Consider the following 20,210-nt stretch of genomic DNA (forward strand, 5'->3'; position numbering starts at 1 on the left):
TTTGGAGTAACTAACTCCCTAACTAACTTGTTTGCTCTCCAAGCTATCTAGATAACTTGCTCTCCAAGTTATCTTCTCACTATACTCTAATAGTCCCCCTCAAACTCAAAATGGGGAAAAATCTCCAATTTGAGTTTGAAATAAATTGAGATTACAGTTTATTCTTACTGAAGTAGTAACTAAGTAAAATGCGGGGTAAAACAAGTAAATGGGAAAAAAAAACAACAAAACTAATGAAGCCCAGTAATGGCCAGTTGAGAGCATTGAAAATCTGGAGAATCTGTGTAGCAACTGGAAACACGTTTCTAGCTTCTTCTTTGAAAAAAAAAATCCTCAACCAGCTTTTCCCAAAAATAATGATTGTGCAGAACACAATTGCTCAAAAAACAGCTTATTGAATCACGCAGTTGAACCATAAGCAGCTTATCTCAAAAGCACTTTTCTTCTTTCTGCTTAAACATGATTCTACAAATTGATGCTGAAAACAGGTTCTCCAAAAATGAAATTCGGAAACGCACTTCTGTGATTCTTGTGATTATCCAAACATGATTCTGAACTGAATCAGAACCACTTATAACAAACGCACTTCTGTGATTCTTGTGATTATCCAAACATGATTCTGAACTGAATCAGAACCACTTATAACAAACACACTTCTGTGATTTTTGAAACGAACCTGAATTCATCGCAATACAAAAACATTGCTTCTGGAATCCGCTGTAATCAAACACGATTCTGAGTTCATGTGCTCTTCCTTTCACAATAATCTGAATCAATTTGTTGAAAGTAACCGGAAAATCAAGCTTCTACAATGGCATGTGTTGAATCGCACGAAAACAAACCTTTCTTTCCTCTATCCCAAGGTATCCACAACAAACGGAAATGGATTTGTTGGAGAACTAAGAAAACAGAGAACAGCAAGAACGAACCAATTCTTCCACCGGGATCGTAATCGACAATTGATTCGTCATGTAGATTGAAGAACTGAAACTGATTCTTGACTGCAATTACCGTTTGTTCCTGTTTTCCGACGAAAGCAGAAACGTCGTAAACAGGTCCAAAGCATGAGAAATTTGTGTGGATGATGAGATGCTTCGATCTCTTGAACGCTGCTTCAGAAACTATGAACTCAGATTCGTGATTGTTCGAATTAGTTGATTTAGCAGAAACGAGCAACTTCGAATCAAGAATCGGTGTGTTCTGGTTTTCTTCCGAAGCTTCAAAAACAGAGTTCTGATCGCTGCAACTTGAATCAACAAGAAAACAAGGAACTGAACCGATCTTGACGGTTAATCCATCAAGGACTGGTGCGATCCATGATGAAGGAGGAGGAGCAGAAACGGAATCGCCGAAACTGCCGAAAACAATTGAAGCTTGCGAAGCGGAAGAACAAGAATTTTCTGATGCGGAAGCTTCAAGATCTTCTTCTTCATCACCATCGGAATCAACTTCTTCATCAGAAACTGGATCAAAATCGCTATCTCCATAGCGCTCTGATACCATGTTATGAATCAGAGGATTCCATGGTTCTAGATCAAATGCAATGGAAAGGTAGATTGTGTAATTCTCTCTAGGAGTCATTACAAAGATACAAATGAATAAAAGATAGTGAAATAGTACATAGGTGTAGCTTATTTATAGTGATTTGGAGTAACTAACTCCTTAACTAACTTGTTTGCTCTCCAAGCTATCTAGATAACTTGCTCTCCAAGTTATCTTCTCACTATACTCTAATAATTTACATAGAACAATAATGTTGTACCAAAAATGTCATACCAAACATAGCCTGCACTATTAAGGCAAGAGTTAGAATAACAAAACTACGACCTACAATATTTCTTCAGCTGTTCTTCTTTCTCATTAGCAGTCAAAACCTCAAACATGGTTGCAGCAACATAAAATCAATTTCATTAACTTCATAAAAACACTAGAGTAGTCAATTTCATTTAATTTTTGTTAATTGGTTAATCCATCAATCAACATTAACACAAATGAGCATTACAAATTAATCTATGTTCATGCACAAAACCCAAAGTTTTCTAATAGGCACTCCACATGAAGAAAACATGCTAATTATCAATTAATCAAAACAGAAGACTGATGTTGCAAAAATTATAAACTGCAGCAAATTAAATTACTCATGGAAAAATAATACTATAGACCCTACCATTATATAGTCATTTATATTGCCATTATTGTAGCAGGACAATTGTTCAATAGAATACAATTCAATGTAACATGCTAACTTAAGCTCATATACATAATATGATTACGAAGGATAAACCTACGGAAAAAGGAGTATTTAGAAGGAAAGATTTAGTGGGACAAGAGGACAGTAATAACTGCCAAAATCAAAGTTGCAAGATAATTTTAGCACAAAGATCTTGCTATGTAACTTCATCTACCTTCATAAATAGAACGCAATGTGAATTGTAGATAAATAAATGCAGATTAATCTATCGCAAAATATACATGATTAATTGGTCTCTTGTTGAGTATTATCGATGAGTTGTAGGTGTACTAAAACATAAAATGCACTAGTACATTTGCTTATAACTTATTTTTATTCTTTATTAATAAAGATTGACATTAAACATTAGAAAATAAAAAAATAAAAAATATTGAATGATTTAGATAAGGCATTTACATAAATTTCTAGTGTGATCGGACAATAGCATATGATTCATGATTTAGGACCGCAGAGGCCATTAATCACAAATTTACTCATTATGTCATCACTACTAAAATGGGTTTTGATAACCTCAAATGTATGTAAATTATACAATTCAAAATGAACAATCAAAAATTGGATCATCTCAAAATATATGTTCACAAAATGAAATATGTGAAAAAGGTATTATGATTCTTTACAATAAGAAGAAAAAACTATCCCAAGGCTTTGTGGAATACATAAATGGTCTTGGGAAAAAACATTAAGATATAATATATTGACAATCCAATCATAATCTACCAAACATTGATATATTGCTACTTAAAGTTCATTTAGTCATCATCGTATGGTTTTTTTTTCTTCTCCTTCTTTTCTTGTACAATCTCTACATGCCAGTGATCCATGAAATTCACTAGCACGCTGCACTACCTATCGCCATCTCCAAAGAAAAAGACCGACCTTCCAGCTCCGACAACGCTCTGTGTGGCTTCTAGTTGTGCCGCAGTGTCCCGAATATTGCATATAAAATTAAATGAAGTAATGAACAAAAGAACCGACTGACAATACTATCCAAACACAAGATAGAAAATATCCCCAACATCCAACAAGGCAGTGCACACACGGCACAGCCTCCACCATCTCGAATCAGTTGATGCTGATGTGATGATGAAGATAATGATGGCAACGACGACAAGTAGCAGAAGAAGACCATAGTGATGGTAGTTTGAAGAGAGGCAAAGGGATGGAAAGTCTTTAAATATTTTTCAGAGTACCGTATCTTAACAAGCATGCATCATTGGGAAGACAGAATAGGGATTTGTTTTTTGAGGGACTTGAGTAAGCATAATGGGCAGTCATCAAATGAAAAGTCAAAAGTAGCAATAAACTTGAAGTACTCAAAATTTCTAGATAAAGGAAGTAGAAGAGTATATATGTTGATGGAAATAGAACAGTAGAATTTGTTAATTAATAGACACTCAAAGAACAAATTTGCTGCCCCTTTTGTAAACAAAGACAGGTTAAAGACACTCACATCTGATGCACTGTACTCGTTGAAAAACTTCAATTAACCAAAGCCGACGAGGTACTTACATTTTCTCCTTTTGTCGTGTTGGAACATTTCTTGAACACTTGAAATTGTTGCTTGCTGCTCCATTTGTCAAACACTTCGAATAATTGCTGCAAAAAATCAACCTCGAATACACCGAAAAATAGTGTTGTCAGTCATAAAATTTGGATGATTCACAGACTAGGTCGCTCTTTTTAAAGCATTCAACGGCTCTACCTTAATGTTGTTGCAGTTCTTTTTGCCTCATCATCCCCAAGTTAAAACAGCCCTCCAAAACCTTGAATATGAGTACTCTCTGCATAACAAGAACTCACCAAACAAACACCCTCAATAGTACTACCTATATTGCTCGAAATACTCCTCAAATTACGAAAGATAAATTTTCTTTAACTCTCGATACTATTTTTTTTTGGAAGAAACAAAAATAACATGTTATATATTACTCTCATTGTTATATAATATATTTAAAATACAAGATAAAAAATGAAGAAGTGAGAGCTTAGATGTATTATTCTCTTCACAAGTGTGTCATTACATTAAAATATGACTTTTAACTTGCAGATGCAGTAAGAAAAAAAAATCATCGACTTGACAAAAAAAAAGTAACAACACCAACATGGTTTTTTGAAGTTATCATTGACAATCATCACCGGTTTGCAAAATTTAGAGTTCGAATTCTGTTAATTGTATATTGTAATATCCCTGCCAATTCAGCTATGTTCATGGGACGTGTTTGCAATTTTTATCATTATATTATCTCATGGGACATGTTTGTAACTTTTATCATTTTGTTGTTAATTTCTATATAAAATATTTAGGGAAACATCGTTCAAAAAAATAAATAAATATTTTTAGAAACAAAAAAAATTACAAATTTTATTTTAAGTTTTGTTAAAATATTATATTTTTTATAAGCTACTAAAAGATTTGTTTAGAGTTGTTTTATCTTGGTTTTTCGGGTGTCAAACATTGATTAAGTTTGAACCTTTTTAACCTTTGATATCTCATTTTTTCTTGGGAAGGGAAAAATAAGAAAAACCCTTGAGAATCGAGGTCCGGGAGTTGTTTTCGCTATAGGAAGGTGTTAGGCACCTATAACGACTATAGTATTCTATAGGAACCATCTTTACTTTCTACGCACGCGCTTTGCTTTTAAATGCTATTTATTGAAAATGTTATTTACACCTAAGATTTGCTATGTTAAGAATTGGAGGGAGAAGAATGTGATTGGATTTTTGTTTTATTGGACTTGGAGAAGTTTTGACTTCTTGCCTACATACCCTTTTAAGGGATCAAACTCCATGTAGTTCTCTTCCAAAAAGAGTTTTTATTTTTGTTGGTTGATTTTAAGTTTGAAAATGGAATTTTGAAGAATTGAGATGAGAGGCCTCAAGGGCATAAGCATTGGGAAAATGTGAGGTGGAATTAGTCATTTTGCAAAATAAAGTCTAAGTATGATTAAAATTCATTGAGGTTTTTCTTAAGAAAGTAAAAAGAAAATAGGGGAGTTTTGACTCCCATTTATTATAAAAAAGTTTTCAAGTGAAATTATCCATGTTTATTTGGAAAATGGATTTTTCTAAGTTTCAAGATTCCTAAACATACATCTAAAGCATACAAACCCTAAACATACATCTAAAGCATGCATACCCTAAACATACATCTAAAGTATCCATGTGAGGTGTGTGCTTGTGTCGGTGAGTGTCGGTGTACATGTTTAGAGTCCATTGTCCGTTTACATCATTGGCCTAGATACACACTACTATCCTTGCGAGAACTTAATCTCGCATAAAAATGAACCATAAAGAAAAAGAAAAAAAAAAGTGCAAGAAATAAAGTGAAGAGGGAGATGAAGTATGGAATGTTCATGATGTATGAAACATGAAACAAAGGGGTTAGTAGCACATGATATAATAACAAGGTATAAAGCAAGTAAAAACTATCATAACAAAAGCAAGAAAATTAACATAAAAAACAAGCAAAAATAATGTGAAATAGACCTAAAAATTCATCACTAATGCAAGGTTTGAACATGACCTATAATCCTCATATTTCAACAAGTTCTCAAAGAGTATCAATTCAGTTTTCACAAAGAGGATTAAAGGAATACACCCTACCAAGCATTTAGGACCAAAGTTAGGCAAATTTCACATTATTTATTCACAAACAAAACTTGTAATACAAGTAACTAAACACTATTCATTGACATTCAGTAAAAACATAACAAAATAGAGGTAAATTCATCACAAACTCACACATCACAAATTAAGAACATATATCAAGAATTGGAATCATGATCATGCAATTTTCACAAGCTTTTTAACATAAAACATCACAAAGTAGCAAAAAAAAATCATCACATTATTTTTTATCAAGTTTCCAGTACAAAATTAACACAAAAACATCACAAAATTAACAAGAAAAACACATGAATTTTTGTAGAATTTTCCAAAACACTTTAGGCATGGCATAGGTTCAAATAGCAAAATACAGTGTGTAAACAGCAAGAAAATAAGGAAACATAGCAACGCAAGGCCCAGCCCAAACAAAACAGATCCGGATTCAACAGGATGCAACAAAGACCGTAGGATTGATCCAAACGGATCAGACCCTAGATCTGACGGTGTAAAACCAAGGAACAACTAAACCGAAATGAACCGGACTGGTTCGTGTGAACCGGTCCGGTTCACAACCTATATAAACACCACGCCGGTTTTTTGATCACTTTCCTCCTTCGTTTCTCTCTCTAGGTTAAACCTTAGAGAGAGAAGCTCTCTCTTCTCACCTCATGATCTTCATCCACTACTAGAAAAGTTTCATATAACGACGGAATTTAGAGACGGAATTGAATTTGTCTCTAGCTGAGACGGAATCAGAGACGGAAAATAATAAGCTGAGACGGAATTTAAAATTCCAACATTAGAGACGGAATTAGAGACAGAAATATCCGGCACAAGTGTTTTCCGTGACTAAATCCGTCTCTAACAATTCTGAAATAAAAAAATTTAAAAACAAACTATATGTAGACACGGAGTTCAGAGACGGAAGGGAGTAGAGACCAGATTAATTATGTCTCTCAATAAAAAATTACTAAAACAAAATTTTACCTCATTTATCTTTGTATTGGCTCCAAAAAAAAAAAATTTCACTAGATCCAACCCCAAAACTTCCCCCCATCCGTTCATATTTTGTCAGAACCCTAAACAATTTTCAGCTTCCCTCTCAATCAAAATTTGCTCCCATTCACTTTCATTTTTTCCCTCACTCACTGAAAAGCCTCTCAATTGTAGTTCTTGTTCACTCACAAAAACCCTCGTTCTCCGGAAATCCTCATTCACGACCCTCCATCACCCTCGTTTTCCCTGTCTTCGACTGATCTCGCTATGTTGGCGACCATTTGCGGTTTATGCTTAGTCAAAAGCATGTTTCTGTTCTACCCTTGTTCTCCTTCACCTTCATTCATCCTTGTTTTGCATAGGGTACGAAGCTTCAAGGGTCTCCTCTGCACCTAATGATTTTTCTTCATGTGAGTTCCACTTTCACGACCATCAATTTTTGAGTGAGTATTTGTTGTTTTACTGTCCTCTATTTTATTCTTGTTTGTTGTGGAAATTCTATTGATGAATTTTATTCTTGTGGTTCAGGGGGATTTTAGGGTTTTTCTTTTCTTTTGATTTGGGGGAAAATTGTGTTACTAGCCAAATCTCAAATTGAAGTTGTCAATTTTGGCAAAAGGGAATTGGATTAATTATATTGCTAAAATTCTTATTTGGGTTGTGGAAAATATATAATTCAAGTCGTAGTGGAAAGTTTTCCAGGGAAGATCAGGTTGGTGATATTAATGATGTCACACCAAGTTTCTTATTTACTTTTTTTTTTTAAATTGTTAACTAATCCTAACACTCTTTTCTCAATGAACTTTAGGTTGGTGGTTGATATTCCAGCAACTATAGTGAGGTTAGTTTCAATTAGTTGCTTTGTCATGATATTCAATGTGTGATAGTACATTTCAATAAGTAAAATAGTTTATAATTATTTTTAACATGTACTCAACAAATTTTAGACTATTTATTGTGTATATATTTTGGTTTCCAGATAAATTTATCCTTATTTTTATTTGCGTTTTTGTATGAGCCTTTATTGGAAAGTTTCTAATTGGATTTCTCTTCTTCTAGATAAGCTTTAGACTACCATGATTATAGACTATAGTCTATTGGGATTTATCAACTCTAATTACTCAATAACTTAATAAAATGTTGACACGATAAAGTTGTAAACTACTAAAGCTTTGAATTTGATGGATGACTCTCAATGAGGTGCATTTTTGCAATCTTGATACTTGTATGCTTAGTCCAAATGTCATACATTATGTTCATGTTCAGCAGGGGTATTGAGCAGGATATTCACCATCATTCATGTAGTTACATGACAAGCTTAGTACAACGAACACATAGTGGAAAGTTAAACAAGAAAGCACGTAAATGATCCCCATTTAGAGACAAACAACTGGTGTATGCAACTAGGTATATATTTCTTTCTTCAAAAAAGTTAAGTTCTGAAACTATAATTTTCTTTATAATTACACCACTACGAAAATTCATATTACCAACAGAATTTAGAGTATGCAAATTTTTTGTCCCATGTTGTGTGTGTTTATCGTAACTTACGTATCCCGGAATTTAGAGTTGTTGATATTTGTATTGCCACTATAGAATAGATACTTGTATAATTACTTGTGAAATTATTAGGAGTTGCACTTTTCTAATGGCATTGCTATGACAACTATGTCTCTATTCAAAGCTATTGCCTGTTTGTTTGGCTACATATTAGGTTTGCTGCTGTTTTTTTTTTTCCTTTTCTGGTGGGGCGATTATGTTCTGGTGCCTGGCAGTGCTCTGTTTGTTTTTCTGGTGTATCATTCGGAGAGGGCAGTTTTTGTGGCTTTCGGCTCACTGTGCTTATTATTGCAGGACTTGCGTTTAAGGTCATTGTTTATTATTAAATTACACAAACCCTCTTCTCTCGTCATTGTGGTTGATTTGTTACATGGGAAATTTGATTCCATGTAGGTTGGAGTGATAATACAATCTAGAAGACCAAGTCTATGGTTATGGCCATTTTAATGCTCTTCTCTCTCTTGATGACATGAATATCAATAAATATTATTATGTTATGGCCATTTTAATGCTCATGTAAAGAACACATCTTTTATATGAATGTACAATCTATGAAGCTCCTGCTGAGGCGGAGTTCAAGAAAGAGTGAGACCCATAACAAAACTATTGTCGGCGACACTCTGACCTTATATAACTCTGTTTTTTATAACTCAATGAATTGGTTTTATTTTTTATGGGTGCTGATTAGTAACTTCATTGGCTGATTGAGAATGTGTCAAGGTCTGTTTGTGTTAAATTTTTAATGTTAAATAAAATTAAAATAGTATGTTGGTTTATAGAAGAACATATATACACTTGTGACTCTTTGTTTTTGTGTGAGTTTTTGAGGTGCTGAGTTTTTGCTACACAAAATATATGTATAGGATGTGTGTTTGTGTCTACTTGGTATATAGAAGAACATATATACACTTGTGAGTCTTTGTTTTTGTGAGTTTTTGAGGTGCTGAGTTTTTGCTACACAAAATATATGTAGTTAATGACGGAATGATGAATATACAAGAAATAGCGGATGAGAGAAAGGTTGTCTCTGCTACACAACAGGTATCTTAGCAAGTAATGATCCTTAGAGTTGCTGATGGAACATTTAGTTTACATGGGAAATACATGGATTATGTGAGTAAGTCAAGATGGGGATTATTTGAAGTTAGTTGAAACTTCACTAGTTATTTTATATGCATTACAACTTACAAGTGATTTGAAACTGACCTAGTTACTTTAAATTACCAACCAACTCGCTCTCTGTCTGTGTTTAGTTGCAGCAGCAGGGTAAGTGATTAAAATTTCGCTTACAAGTGTTTAGACAAGACCAAGGCAAGTGATTAGTTTGTTCTTTTTCTGCTCATTCATAAGAAATTTTGTTTTGTATGTTTTCTTGATAGCTTTGTAGTTTGTTAGCGTGTTTTCGATTATAATCCCAACTTGAAGATTTATGTATTTTGTGAAGTTGAGACTTACGATTGAACCCCTCATGGGCAGTTATTCAATATACTAAATTTAAACTTTTTAGAAACCTTAGATAATAACAATTAACACCTTTTCTTTGTTTTATGCAGCATCTTTACCAAATTGAAGTTTTCTATCTTTGATTGATTTAATAGCATTCCATATCTAGTACAATTGTCTCTAAAAAGGTGAGATATTAGTTCTAAATTTTAATCCATGTTATTTATTTTTTCAATAAGTTTATTGTTTAGTGTTTGATTTAGAACATGATTTGAAGGTTGTCTTTGTTATGTAGGATATTGTGTTTTGAAGGCTGACTGACTTTAGTTGGTTTGCAAGGATAATATCAACTACTTGTTTAAGGTTTGGTTATTTGTGCATGAAATCATGTTAGTAGAATAACATTAGTTTATGTCTAAACAAAAGGATATGAGTGATTGTGAAATTTTTACTTCCTTTGCATTCATGTCACTACATATATTGTTTTTGAATATGACTTCAAGTTTTGGCAATAATGCATCTTAAATGTGATTAACTTACTAGAACAATGTCTGGGTTACTTGGGGGAAGATTGAGAAAACAGAACGTAAGGTGATTTTCCGCCTCCAAATCCATGCTACACATGTAAGTTTTCTCTCAGTTGAGTCATTCTGTAACTCTAATTGTTTATTGTTCTATACATAAAGGACTATTAAAGAAAATTTGTTGACTAGCTTGATTGACATTGCTTTGTTTCCTTGGCCTAATTATTGAAAACAACAAAAACTATGCTTGTGACCCACGTATTTTAAATTTTGCAGGCTGATGGAAGTTACCTATTTAGCTTAGACATTATTCCGAAGCTTTGTCAATTAGCTCAAGAACATGTTAAGAGCATGAGAGAATGATAATGTAAATGAAGGAGGGGATAGTAACAACAATTTAGAGATTTGGAAAATTTTAGATTCATTATCATATTATTATTTTTAGGTGATGAATAGTTTTACTTTGATTTGTTCAGTTATTTGCAAACTATATTTATGTATTTTTAAGAGTACTCTTCTCTTGAATGAGACATTATTATGCTGATCAAAATTTGCAAACTATATTTATGTATTTTTAGAGCACTTTTGGTTAATTTTTTTTTAAAAAAACATTGAAGTTAGAGACGGAATATAAATTCTGTCTCTGTAGAGACGGAATTTATTTTATGTAGAGACAGAATTTGGTTTCTTTGTAGTCACGGAATATATGATTCAGAGACGGAATGTTTCCGTGTCTAATAGAGACGGAATGTTTCCGTGTCTAATATAGACGGAATATTTCCGTGTCTGGTAGAGATGGAATCTGTAAATCTGTCTCCAATTAGCTTAGAGACGAGGAAATTAACCACGGATCCAATTCCGTCTCCAATTCTGTCTCCAACTTGTTTAGAGACGGATTTTTTGCATTTTAGAGACTGATTTCGCCCGTCTCTAATTTGGATTTTTCTAGTAGTGATCTTCAACGTCATGTTTTCTGGAAAAAACAATGAACACCGATGAAGATTCCGGCGACGGTTAGGTTTCCGGTGACGGAACCGCCGCGCCGGAATCCTATTCTTGATCGTTTTTGAAAGCTTTTTTAACCGGTGTGTTCGTCTTTTCTTCCTGAGTTTGAAAACCTAACTCGTTCTTCCAAACATTCACTGGATCGGTGTAGATCTACATCCAAACCTTTCGGTTTCAAAGTTTTTTCAAAAGCTTTCAATAATTTTTCTGAAACAAGATCATTCGTATTTGTTCGATCTACACCGATTAGTGAAGAACACGACTCATGCAATTGAAAGCTGGAAAATAAAAGGTGATTTCAAAGGTTTACCTCTTTGAATTTCGGAGATTCGAACAAAAGATTCACGAGAAAGCTTTCTCATAAATCGTTGAACCGAAAATAAATCGGTGTTCTTCTTCTTCTTCTTCACCGGTTTAATTCCACTTCTTCGATCCTCTTCTTCTCTTCCTCGAACCTCTTCTTGTGATCGCATTTTACGCTTGAATTGCAAGAAGAGAACGTGGTTCCGTGATGAAGATTCTCACAGAGAATCACTGAGAACCGATGTGATCTTCGTCGAGAATCCGTGAAAATTGGTTGAATTGATCGTATTTGAGTGTTTCAGTGATTCTGTGATGTTGAATTCAGTGTGAATTGGTGAATTTAGGTGTGGATTTGGTGATTTTTGTTGGAATTGTGGATGAAGAAAACAGTTAGGGTTTGAAGCTGGCTTCAACCTTCATCGTGTTCTTGAGTTTTTCTGGATTTTGATCTGTTTGATTTTGGAGAGAGAATGGAAAGGTGTTTGTGTGAGTTGGCGTGTAATCAATGGTTATGGCACTGTGCATTGATGACTGGCCTTTATATAGGCTGACAATTGTACCTCCGGACCAATAGGCGCTTGCCACGTAAACCTGGACCAATCTTGGACTGAAATGACTTAAGGACCTTTCTGCAAAATTAAAAACTAAAAGGACCAATCTGCAATTTTAAGAAAGGACTAAAAAATACAATTTTAAACAATCAGGGGACTAAAATGTAAATTGAAAAAAGACTTAAAAGGAAAATAAAATGAAAAAAGGACTATAGTGAAAATAAAAATAAAATTTGGTTTAAAAAAAAAAAGGTAAATTGAATATAACGTAAAGTGAAACAAATAAAAAACATAAAAAGGACTAAAATGAACCAAATACAAAATGAGGTACTTCAACGTAACCTCTCTGCCAAAAATTTGAGTGAAATGACCAAAATGCCCCTGGGGACTAAATTGACCCAAAATGAACTCAAATGCAATTTTTGAAATGAATTTTAACATGGAATTAAAGCAAGAAGTTATACAAACCGAATGAAAAGACTCAGAGACAATTTTCAGGGATTAAAAAGAGTTTGAATGCATGAAATAACTAAAATGCCCTTTTTTCATGATTTTTGCAAATAAGATTGAAATAAAATGCAGAGAAATATGCAATTGATCAGAGACAATTTCAAATGACTTGATATGCAAGAAAAACCTTTTGGCTGGCTTGAAATGCAAGAAAACCACAGACAAAATCACAATTAAACATTTTCAAGTAACAGCAGTAAATTTCAGATAAAGTAGAGTAAAATATCAGAGTAAAACAACAGTCAATTACAATCTCTCAAGAGTCAAAGACCCATCTCAGAGAAGAGGAAAATCATTTTGAGCAAGTATTTTTAGGTCCAAAATTAGGGTATGACAAGAGTTATATTTCTTTATTAAAATATTATAATTTATATATTTTCGTTCACTCTTTTTTTACGCAATTTTGCTAAAATTTAATTGTCCTCTCAATTTTTAAAAAATTTTATTGTAATAAAATATTCGTTTACTTTTGTAGCATTTAATGTTTTCTAAAATTTAATCGTCCTTTCAAATTTTAAAATTTTATACTGTAATAATATCTAAATTGTGATAAAACATAGTTACATAGTCTTTTAAAATCTTCAATTTTCTTCTTTTTGCAACTTTTACATAGTCTTTTAAAATCTTCAATTTTCTTCTATTGCAAATATGGCTAGAGAAAAAGTAGTGAAACCATGTTTCTCAAGTTTGATTGTTGACAAACCTCTGCTGCTTAATTTGACAATGAATTTAGTGCTCCACTTGAGCTAATGTTTTTTTTAAGGATTGAACAATGCTGATGTAGCTTACTAAAATTTTCCATTTATCACATACTCCATTCGCCATTATTTTGTATTAAAGTGAATTTACTTTAGAAAACACGTTTGAATGAAGATAATGTAATCAGATGATCAAATGCAAGGGAAGACATGTCTTCACTATGGTCTAATGTTCATGAGCAATCTTATCAAAAACGCGACTTAAGTCCCAAAATCCTGGTTTTTGCGACTTTGCGTAGCTTCAACGACTCAAATTCATAGCAAAGTCCCAAAAACAGGCAAAATCCTATCAAAATCGCACAAAATCGCACAAAATCGTGAAATCCATTCAAAATCGCAGGATTTTGATGGATTTTGAAGGATTTTGTTCATTTTTTGATAAGGGTCAATTTTTTACCCGGATCGTAAATTGACCCGATTTGAATCCATGACCCGTTCTATAAATACCCAGAAGGCCAAAAATTTTCATTCTTTCACTTCCCCCACATTTATGTATATGTATTTTGTGGACTTTGAACTTTAGTCATTTATGACTATATGCAATTTATAACATATATTTAAAATTATTTTTGTTTTAGTAGAATCCTCGATTTTGATTGCGATTTTACGAGTCCCGACTTTGCTATCCTACATCGATTCTACAAAAGTCCTTGAGTAAAATCCTTCGATTTTGATTGCGATTTTACGAGTCCCGATTTTGCTACTCCCTTTCGATTTGGAGTAAAGTCCCGATTTTGATAACCTTGTTCATGAGGAGCCTATGCTTCAACTAGGTGCTTTTATTTATGCTAATAACAACAAAGGTGTGATAATAAAGGAGAATGAAGTTGTAAAATCTGAACATCAAATTTTAACGTCAAGATACCTCTTTACATTAATCTCACTGATGATTCAATTAGTGGATCGAATAAAAACCCATTTGGGTTTGGCCTATTTGTATTGGCTTGGGACCTGGGAGTGTGCTCCTCCTCGAGGTCTCAGGTTCGATTCTCATCGGTGTCAATTTGGGTGGACTAATTTAACTTCTTCAAAAAAAAAATTAGTGGATCAAATATGCAAGAACATGATTTTTTTCGGGACCTCGGACCCTTTTTCATGCAGGATTTGTCGAGAGAGTTTTCTTCTTCATGGGCCTTAGGAAGACACAAAAATGCTCATAAGGATGAAAGCATACTCACAAAATCACCGAGAACAATTACTACAACAACAACACAATGGTGACTATGAATAGGAAACAAGTTGTAAAAACTGAACTGCGTGAATCTTCAAACTTCAAGACGCCTCTTTACATCAATCTTCATGTTGATTCAATTTGTAGATCAATGATGCAAGAACAAGATTTTTACACTACTCCCTCCGTCCCGAATTAATTGACCCCTTGGCTCATTTCACACTTATTAAGAAAAATGTATAAATAAAGGGGAAAGTGGAATATATTGTATTGAGAATGATAAAAGTAGTATTATTTAGTGTTATATTGTATTGGGAATGATGAAAGTTGTATTGAAAATTGAAATTGGTCAATTATTTTGGGACACTTTTTTTCCGAAAATGGGTCAGTTATTCCGGGACGGAGGGAGTACCTCAAATACTTTTTCATGCATCATTTGTCAAAGAAATATTTTGTCTTCACAAGATTTAGAAGGACACAAAAAGGCTCTTAAGGGTGAGCTTAGACCCGCAAAGCGATTTTCTCTAATGAGCTCGTAAAGACAGAAACGTTCTTTAACAAATGATGCATGAAAAAGTATTTGGGATAGTGTAAAAATCATGTTCTTGCATCGTTGATCAACATATTGAATCATTGATGGGATTTATGTAAAGAGGTGTCTTGAAACTTGAAGGTTTATGAGCTTCAATTACAACTTCTTTCTTCTTAATAGTCACCACATTGTTGTAGTTGTTCTCTTGGTGATGCATTGTGAGTGTGCTCTCATCCTTATGAGCCTTTTTGTGTCTTCTTAAGGCTTGTGAAGAAGAAAACTCGTTCCGAAAAATATTACATGCAAAAGTGTTTCAGGTCAAAAAAATAAAAATCATGTTATTGAATATTCGACCCACATATTGAATCATCAGTGAGATTCATGTAAAGAGGCATCTTGACATTCAAAATTTGATGTTGTTCAGATTTTACAACTTCACCCTCCTTCATTATCATCTCCTTGTTATTGTTGTTAGTAAAAATATAGGCAACTAACTGAGGCATAAGCTTCGCATGAACACTGACCATAGCGAAGACATGTCTCCCGATCCTCTGATAACAGTATTTACATTTAAATGTGTTTTCTAAAACAAACTCACATAATTACAAAATATTCATAGCTTTATAGTAAAATCATTAAAAAAAGAGTAGTTGAACGTAAATATTTAAATGTGTTATCACATAAGCATTAGTTAAATCCTTAAAAAAAAAAAATAAACATTAGTTCAAGTGGAGCATGAACTCCAATGACAACTTAATCAACACAGGTTTGTTAAAAAACATGTGAAATATGATTAAACTACTTGTTCTCGAGTCATGTCATTTGCAAAAGAATTTTTTTTTTGAAGATTTTAGAAGACTATGTAAAAATGTGTTAATTTCTTTTCTACAAGTAGAATTGTGTAAGTTTGGATTTTGATCAATGCATTTGTAACACATTTAAGATTTTATTACTTTAGAAATTTTTAAAATTTGAAAGGAGGATGATATTTTAGCAAAATTTCAAAGCTACAAAAGTGAAGAAAAATTGCATAAAAAAAGAGTGAATGAAAATACAAAATAAATAAATTATAAGATGTTTATAAAGAAATATAACCATAAACAAAACTCTAATTAGCTAACATAAAATATAATATTTTATCAAAACTTAAAAAAAATAGTAATTTTTTTCATTTGCCTAAATATTTTGTATAACAGTCAACGACATAATAATAAAAGTTAGAAACATGTCCCGAGAGCTTAGTTGAGTTTGTAGAGACATTGCAGTATATAGCGAACAAAATTTAAACCCTACATTTTTCACTTATCCATATTTAAATGGTTAATTTCTTGCCACCAGACTACCTGATAAATAAAAAAATTACACACATTATGGAAAAGAAACTTACACACATATAAAGACACATAATGAAAAATTTACACACATATTAAACTGGTTAAAGAAAGAAGTGATAATGAAAGACAGATAATATACAGTTAAAACTCTATAAATTAATAATGTCAGGACCGGAGAAATTTATTAATTTATAGAGTTATTAATTTATCGATAAATTAATAATTATTAATTTAAAGAGTTTTTAAGTAATTATACTGTACATACCAAACAAAAAGGCAAATTAGTCTATGCCTCTTAGAATTACGTTGCAGCGAACCTTGGGACTCAACGTAAATTAGTAACTACTGTGTTCATATGCATTGGAAATCAATAATGACTTTTGAAGTACAGTAAATGTAATCAAAAGGAACAAATGTGTTCAATGTATTCTTAATATATTTTTTTTCAGTTTCTGTTATACCCTAATTTTGGACCTAAAAATACTAACTCAATTCTTCCTTTCTTGCATTTCAAGTCATTTGATATGTCTCTGATCAATTACATCTTTCTCTGTATTTTGTTTCAATGTTGTCTGCAAAATTCATGAAAAAGGGCATTTTAGTCATTTCCTATGTTAAAATTTCTTTCAGTCCTTTAAAAATTTGTTTGAGTCCTTTCAAATAGTTTGAATAAGTCTTCATTTCAATTCTATGTCAAAATCCATTTCAAAAAGTGCATTTGAAGTCATTTTGAGTCAGGTTAGCCCCTAGGGGCATTTTAGTCTTTTCATGTGTTAAAACCCTGTCTAATTTCTAAAAATTATCTCTGAGCCTTTTAATTTGCTTATACAAGCTCTTGCTTCAATTCCCTGTTAAAAATCCATTTTAAAATTTGCATCTGAGTCATTTTCAGTCCCAGGGGCATTTTGGTCTTTTCACACGAAATTTCGGCAGAGAGAGGTTACTTTGAAGTACCTCATTTAAGTAGTTGGTTCATTTTAGTCCATTTTATGTCTTTTATTGGTTTCACTTTACGTTGTTTTCAAATTACGTTTTTTACCAATTTTATTTTAATTACCTTTTTAGTCCTTTTTTGTCATTTTGCAGTCTAGTCCATTATTTTTAGTCATTTGCAAATAGGTCCAAAAGTTTGTTATGAGTCCAGTCCACATGTCAATTTTTCATTTGTCCATAAGAGTTTGTTACAAGGTCCAGTGCCACGTGGCAGTGTCCTATTGGTCCAGCAGTCACATGTGTCAGCTATAAATAGCCCAGTCATCACATACACTATAGAGATCCATTCATTTCTTTACACATCATCATAACAACTTTTCTTTTCTCTCTCCACCCAAACACGGATCAAAGAGCCAAAAAACTCAAGAACAAGATGAATATCGCATGAATCTTCATGAATATTCATCTTCAACAGCAATAAAGTTCCAGAAATCACAATCATCATCAATCACACAAGGAACCGTTCCAGAACATCAAATTCACCTCAGATCGTCGCCAATTCACTATTGAACCATCAATTCTCATCAATTCCGCCATAAACGAATTCGATTCAATAAACATTTCACCAAATCAGTTTCGAATTCATCATGTTCTACGAAGTTCAACACCACAGAATACTCAACAACTTTGAAATCACCAGAAGAGTTCAAGAACGTTCGCGAAAGTGAGAAGAGGAGGAAGAGGGAGAAGTACCGATTTATTTTCGGTGTTCAAGCTAGAAAGTTCTTACCAGAGGCACGAATAAGAGGATCGAGGTGTTCCATCGTCCTCTCCTTTTGTTTCCTCCTCCATTTTCACCGAAGTAAGTTCTTAGTCCCTTTTCTTCCGTCGTTCTCTTTGCTTCTTCACAAATTCAAACATCTAGGGTTCGTTCTTGTTCACCCTTCACAGATCAGCATAGATCGAAGGTTTGCGAGTGTTTATTTCAAAAAAAATTTGTTTAAAAAACAAAAAAGACTCAAATAACTTCGAAGCCGTAGCGATTTCCCTCGATCTATGCCGATCTATTCATTTCTGGTGCTTGTGAGGTTCGGATTGATGTTTAACTTTAAAATCCGAGCGTTTTGATGTCTATTTGGCTCAGATTCGTAGGCTTAGGGTTTTTGTTCATCGGAGACGATGAAGTTTCCAGCGGAACTCTCCAGTTTTCGGCCAGACTTCATCACTTCCGACGTGTTGTGTCTGGAGAGAGCAAGAGTGAGAGAGGGAGAACTTTAGAGAGAGAAATTAGGGTTGGAAATGGCATATGGAACCGGTTCAAGGTCTTATATAGGCCTGTGAACCGGTTCGACCCGTTTTTTAACCCTAACCGGCCTTTTGCCATTTGAACCCAATTTCCAGGCCTCCTGCTATAGGAACCCCCCCTTTTATTACGTTTGTGCTGAATCTTGCAGTATACACCCCCCTGTTTGATCAATCCTTATACTAAAGAGGTTCTAAAAATTTTGCAAAGGCTTTTCTTGATTAATTCTAATTGTTTTAGCATTAATACATGGTTAATTTGGATTTTAAAAAAAATATACATGCGAAAAATATATTGATTTCTTTGTTAATCCATTGGTCTTTTTGTTTTTTTGTTAAAATATTGAAAAAACTCCAAATTAATCATGTATTTCTTGCATAGTATTTTCTTGTGTGCGTTTCTTGAATTCATGTATGTTAAATCCCACCTCCAAAAACATGGAAAGTGCATGAGATTCTCATTCTTGTTGCTTGTTAAGTTTGTACTTGAATCTTGGTAAAAAATGTAGAAATAAGCATGGTAACTATGTTCCTAGGAATCATTGTGAATTTTGTGAGGTATTACCCCCTTTGATCCTCGTATCATGACTGAAAATTTGGTTATGATATTAGGTCATTGGATTCATACTTTACAAAATCCATAATGATTTATTTTAAGCATGTTGTTATGTTGGTTTCTTGCATGTTAATCTTTTTGCTCTTGATGAATTCTTGTTTTCAAAAAGTGTCCAAATATGTGCTCACAATCCCTTGATTACTTCTATGTCATTACTCTTTTTTTTCCATGATTCTACCCTTCTAAAATGTCTAGAAAGTGTCAAGTTTCAATGTGCTTTTGTTTGTTATACTTTACTTGTTTCATCTTTGGCTATTACATCATTTGTGCTAACTAACCCTTTCATTTCATATTTCATTCATCCATGAGCATTTCATCCTCCATCTTATGTTTTTAGTTCCTTATTTCTTGCACTTTAATTTCCATGCCAAGGCCTAGTATGTAAAGCTTAGGAATTCTTGTATTTTACTTTATGCCTTTAAATTTCTTGCAAGACCATAGAATGTATCTAGGCCAATGATGTAATAAGGACAATGGACTCTAATGATGTACACCGACACAAGCACCGACACATGCACACACATCACTTTAGGTATATGGCTAGAATATGCATGTTTAGATGTATGTTTAGGATTGTATGTTTAGATGAATGCTTAGGCTTTACCCTTAGAAAAATCAATTTTCCAAAAAATATGAACCAACTTCACTCAAATCCTTTTTCATAATAAACCTTGGGATCAAAATCCCATTGAATTTTCCTTTTCTTTTCTTAAACAAAAATTTTAAAGAATTTTAATCATACTTAGACCTTTTTGCAATTGACTAATTCCACCTCACTCTTTTCATAATCTCATGCCTTTGAGGCCTCTCTC

At 33.1% G+C, this 20,210-nt stretch overlaps 1 protein-coding gene and 1 long non-coding RNA gene across 6 annotated transcripts; one reads left to right on the plus strand and one right to left on the minus strand.

The window, feature by feature from the left end:
- Positions 1–798: 798 nt before the first annotated feature.
- LOC146916012 (uncharacterized) lies at positions 799–1,581 on the minus strand. Its single transcript, XM_085721512.1, has one exon. It carries the CDS (start codon positions 1,579–1,581, stop codon positions 799–801), a length of 783 nt encoding a protein of 260 aa, XP_085577638.1.
- A 4,959-nt stretch (positions 1,582–6,540) lies between these two features.
- Positions 6,541–10,942, plus strand: LOC146916013 (uncharacterized). 5 transcript variants are annotated; one of them, XR_015014844.1, is made up of 8 exons: positions 6,541–7,266; positions 7,665–7,697; positions 8,126–8,263; positions 9,390–9,457; positions 9,970–10,047; positions 10,155–10,222; positions 10,403–10,483; positions 10,660–10,942. It is a non-coding gene; the product is annotated as an uncharacterized LOC146916013 (long non-coding RNA). The 5 variants fall into 5 exon arrangements; XR_015014843.1 differs by lacking the exons at positions 6,541–7,266; positions 7,665–7,697 and adding an exon at positions 9,670–9,727 and having other exon boundaries at positions 8,125–8,263; XR_015014845.1 differs by lacking the exons at positions 6,541–7,266; positions 7,665–7,697; positions 8,126–8,263 and adding an exon at positions 9,188–9,244 and having other exon boundaries at positions 9,357–9,457.
- Positions 10,943–20,210: the final 9,268 nt, after the last annotated feature.

The sequence above is a fragment of the Medicago sativa genome, chromosome 6, assembly GCF_051527215.1.
Source record: "Medicago sativa cultivar Bolivia chromosome 6, Bolivia_mono, whole genome shotgun sequence".
In the NCBI taxonomy this organism is placed as follows: Eukaryota; Viridiplantae; Streptophyta; class Magnoliopsida; order Fabales; family Fabaceae; genus Medicago; species Medicago sativa.

Bases quoted from the DNA above. Each gene is read 5' to 3' on its own strand.
- LOC146916012 (XM_085721512.1), bottom strand. From the start codon at position 1,581: ATGACTCCTAGAGAGAATTACACAATCTACCTTTCCATTGCATTTGAT.